General features: G+C 30.6%; 1 protein-coding gene across 1 annotated transcript in view; it reads left to right on the forward strand.

Annotated features, from left to right (window-relative positions):
• Positions 1–1,302, forward strand: part of LOC108690373 — a 13,128-nt gene extending 11,826 nt beyond the window's left edge. The window contains exons 9-10 of the mRNA XM_018197628.1: positions 34–300; positions 714–1,302. Coding sequence (XP_018053117.1) covers positions 34–300; positions 714–1,153 — 707 coding nt within the window. The 3' untranslated portion in view covers positions 1,154–1,302. The remainder of the gene's footprint in view (positions 1–33; positions 301–713) is intronic.
• The last annotated feature ends 3,547 nt before the right edge of the window (positions 1,303–4,849 follow it).

Genomic DNA, 4,849 nt, shown 5'->3' on the forward strand with positions numbered 1-4,849 from the left:
TGAAAATTAATTGTATTTTTCCGAAATGTTTAGACCATAGATCGAGACCTGCAAAGCGTCCTTCTGATAATTACGAGAACGCCGAGGAGATCTCTAATAGCACAGATCCTGAGGGCGGGAACGAGGGAACCATCAAAGGTAGGAGAGCTAGAAAGCCTTTGAAGGGCGTAGAAAATGGGGCGTTTCAACAAGAAACTAATCCCGGCCCGAAACAATCTGAGAGCGAACTATATTTCGGTGACGTGTCCTCATGCTGCGGACCCGAGAGTAGTTTTTATGATCTAGCTGTGGAAAAAGAAGGTACTTATTATTTCCGCGACGAGATTGCATAATACTTTTTATCATAAAAATTCTAAATTAAACTCGTTACTTCGGCATTTATTACATCTAGAAACTATATTCTTTTTAATAATAAAGAGGATATCCTTTTTACAATTGTTATATTTATAATATCCTATAATATTCTTTTTACAATTGTTATATTTAAATCTTTTTATATTAAATATAAATCCGTAAGTGTTTCTTTTTTATCATATCTTGTAAAAATATTCTTATTTACTTAGAAGATGTTGATTTGATTCAAAGAATTATTCATTTTTAAATTATTGAGGTTATGATAAAAAAAAATTATTTATTTTTAAATTATTTCAAAGATTAAAATATTTCTTACAACATTTTTTTAAGTGTTTGATATACTTGTATTTTTTTTGCAGGCGCAGAACATCCGGAAAGCGTAGACTATCTGGCGACTAGGCTAGGCAAGCGTCAACTATCGAAGAGATCTCGATTGCCTCTTCCTTTGCCTGCGGACAACGGCGACATTCCTTGTGACAATTATGCGAACAGCGACGAACCGAGAAGCGCGAGAGGTCCTTTTCTCGCCCCTGATGCGCAATATGAAGTGATTCAACAAGGTCGCTATTCCTATTACGGATCGAAAAATGACGAGGAGCAGGAAGGTCCGCCGAGTTCCAGTTACTTTCGGGAAGAGGAAAATGAAAGGGGGCGTGAAAGGGATTATAGGGATTACAGGAACAATCAGGAGGAGGAAACACCACAGTGTTGTTTGAGCGATTCGACAACTCTAGACTCTGGTTGGCAAAGCGGGGAGCAACAACAATCGGATGATAACGTCCGGCCGGTAAATGTGTGATTTTAGACCTATAAGATTCTTAGCGAAAACATTAACGGTAAAACATTAATTTCCTGCCAGGAAGTGTTATATGAAAACCATTAAAGTAGCGAACTTAAAGTAGCGAAGAAAATGCCCAACAATAGCTTCTGATCCGTAAACAATTTAGATTGATTGTATGTAGGTCTTGTTCTGAAATAAACAAAGCGACTGAAATTGCTGGGATTCATTTCTTTGAATTTAATTGACAGAATAGAGAAATTAAGAAGAAAATAGTTCGAGTTTGGCAGATATGATCCTAGTCGGTTGATAACAGGTTTGCTTTTGAAATGTGTAATTGAATTTATAATTAAAGTTAATGCACTAAGTTTAAATAACGTAATGTGAAATACTCTCAATGTGCGTGTCAGTTCATATTGTATCGATTTCTCTTCTTCTGAAAAAATTACTATAAAGAATTGCTAAAAAGACTTATTTAATACAATAACATTTCGCTCTCTTTAAATTAAGTAGTAATGGATGTGATACATGACGCAAATATTTTTTCCATAAATAGTCACATTTAATGATGATTAACTTTATTTCAAATATATTACACCATTCAAATATATTATATAAACAAACATTACATGCTACGATATTCTCATCTCTTTATATTAAAATAAATACTTTTATTTCGACGTTCTTCTTTGCGAAGTGATTGACGATGAACTGTATCGATGCCATAGAAAGCACAATGATAATGAAACCCAGACTTTTAGTGATAATTTGTAACGATAAAAATAATATTAAATACAAGCTCGATTTCGATGAGAATGAACTGCCATTCATTTTTCTCATAAGAAACTTGCCAGTTTAATATAATCTATATACGTGTAAATTTTCTTCTTTAATTGAAGAGTAGATGTGATTAAAGTAGAATACGATCAAGTGATAATTTATATTAATCCTTGATAAAATTGGACAATGTGAACAATTAAAACTGCATAAAAAGTGCATTATAAAAACTTGTGTTGAGCATCAGGCGTGCATCAACGATCATAATGGACGAAACAAAGTTAAACTTGATTGTTTATATTAAAAAATGATCATCTATTAAATAAAAATATTAATCTCGTAGAACGAAATATTCATGGCAAATTGTGTGTATTTTTGCTAACTGCAACATTGCTCGTGCTCTAATAAATAATAGTGAGTGTTAAGTATAATCGAGAAATTATTTGCGATGATCGACTAAAGACGAGTGGGAGAAAATGAAAAAGGAGAGTTAGTTACAAAGTCAGTTGGGAATCGTTTGTTGAAAATATATATCCGCTAACAAACGACTGTATGACTATTTTACTAAGAAGACGTTCGCTTTATTAGACGTTCGTTTATTATTTCGTATTATTTATTTGTTTTGGTAGTAATACACGCTACAAGTATTTTTACCTGATATTTTACTGAAATTTTAAGTCCATTGCGTATTGGAATTAAGATCGTCGATCAATCAACAATTGTTCTTTGTTGAATACACGATAGATACCATGTACAAAAGTGTGCTTTACTCTTGCCAATTAGATATTAGTTGTAAATCTCAAATAATCGTTGATTATCTCTGATATATCAACGATATGTTCATAATCATAAGAAATATTTATAATGAGAATTTAATTTTTTGCGATTAATAAATTGTTTCATTGTCATAATTCTGGTTTATTTCTTAATCTTACTTGGTATCCGCGATTGAAATATTTCGTTCCATATGTTTCCCTCGATTGAGAATTTTATGCGGATCTTTCATTTGATGTATGAATTCTAGGAATCTGTATTCTCTTATAAAAGCGTGTGATTAACTATTGATTAACTATTAACTAGTGATTAACTATTTATTTTGATTTGATATTAAAAGCCATGATTGTTCAGTACTTTTAATATTCAAAATAAGTAATTAATTTTTTATCTTTCAGTATTAAAGTGAATTTCTGTAACGATTATCATTATCAATGCTTATTAATAAATTACTTATTGTTCTTTAAATATTAGACTTCAGGTGGACCCGCTTTAGACTTCAGGTGGACCAAGGACAATATAGAATGATCAATAAAACTAATTAGATTACTAGAATACTTGTCGGTTGTCTATTTTCGTTATCGGTCGCTCAAGACGCAAACGTGAATAAAATGCATATTTTATCATTCGAAAACATAGTCAGAGTGTGAAGTAGCTTATAATGCAATTTATAATGAAGTGTACCTTAAGGGAGCCACAAATCGTAAGTCCGTTGCATCATCGAACAATGTACTTGACAATGATTAAGAATAAAAATAAAGGATGATTTTACGAAGAACGCTACGCACAATATAACGAATATGATGATCCTCTCCTTAAATCATAGTTTATCCATCAATTACATACATATTACAAAAAAATTATTCTATATGTAATAAATAAACGTGATAAGCCAAAGCGAAAATCCTGTTGCATGTTAAATGTAGATATAAATCATAAAAATAGAAATAATATTTATCTCAGAGATTTCTTCGTAATGTTCGCTACCAGTATAATGTCTTTGTCCATTCAAATCTATATAGTATGAAAATCGGCGAACACAAACGCCAATTCATGCACGCGAATAAATGTTCGAAAGGAATGCGGATTCCAAAGTGATACTACTATTGTTAATAGGTTCCTTAACTAATATCTGTAGCCTCGTTGGCCAATATTGAATTATTTGATATATCGTAACAAGTCATTAAACTTTCACATTGAGTATATGAATTAAAGGCAACGCTTGGTACGTAATCATTTTTAATTCGATTCTTAGAGAGATCGCGAGACACGCAAATTTTATGAGTTAAAATTTATGTTTGTCGAAAAATGTTGCAGTCTTATTAAATATGTCGTGTTATGTATGTTATAGCTTATGTATGTTAATTAATTAGTATTACTAAAAGCTACTATTAAATAGAATCTGTAATACATATCTTTTTTAACAATAATGTTATTTTTTCTCTAAATAAATTGAAATTCTATTTACATAAGAATAAAATATAATTTTGTATTGCATCGTAAGTCATACGGAATTTCGTAGATGCTGTCAGAGATTTCAGAGAAGTTAGAAATGTTACAGATATTGGTTGTTAATTGGTTGTTATATGTATACGAGATTCGTATCACATGTGCACGTAAATTGTTTTTGTACTGTATGATGAAGCGCTTAATTAATCAAGTTGCGAGCACATTTGTATGAAATTCAATAAGATACGCTTATATTTATACATGTAATTATCAGTTAATAATCGCGATAAAGTAACGGCTTTAAATAAATTAGCTTACGTAAATAATTAACGCTTATGTAAATAAAAACGGTGTTTAATTGTTTTCGATTGAAGCCCAGTTGCAAATGGTTTACAGAACATGTAGTCGATTAATTATTCTCGTCCGGTTGTGAATATGAATCAATATTAATTAATCGATTTATGAAAAATAACATAGACGGCAGTTTGCTATAGCAAGTAATAGTAAATAATTCGTATTGTTTTCATTGTTTGCCACTACGATCGCAATTTACAATAATTTGAATACAGCACATATCTATAATCTGTCACATATCTATAATCAAAATTTAATTTGTTATTTTAATATTGTACATATAAGTGGGATGTATATTATGATTACTCTACTTTATATTTCTACAATTAAAAATAAAATGTATATATATATATGTATATATAT

Source organism: Atta colombica, unplaced genomic scaffold (assembly GCF_001594045.1).
Source record: "Atta colombica isolate Treedump-2 unplaced genomic scaffold, Acol1.0 scaffold32, whole genome shotgun sequence".
NCBI classification, from domain to species: domain Eukaryota; kingdom Metazoa; phylum Arthropoda; class Insecta; order Hymenoptera; family Formicidae; genus Atta; species Atta colombica.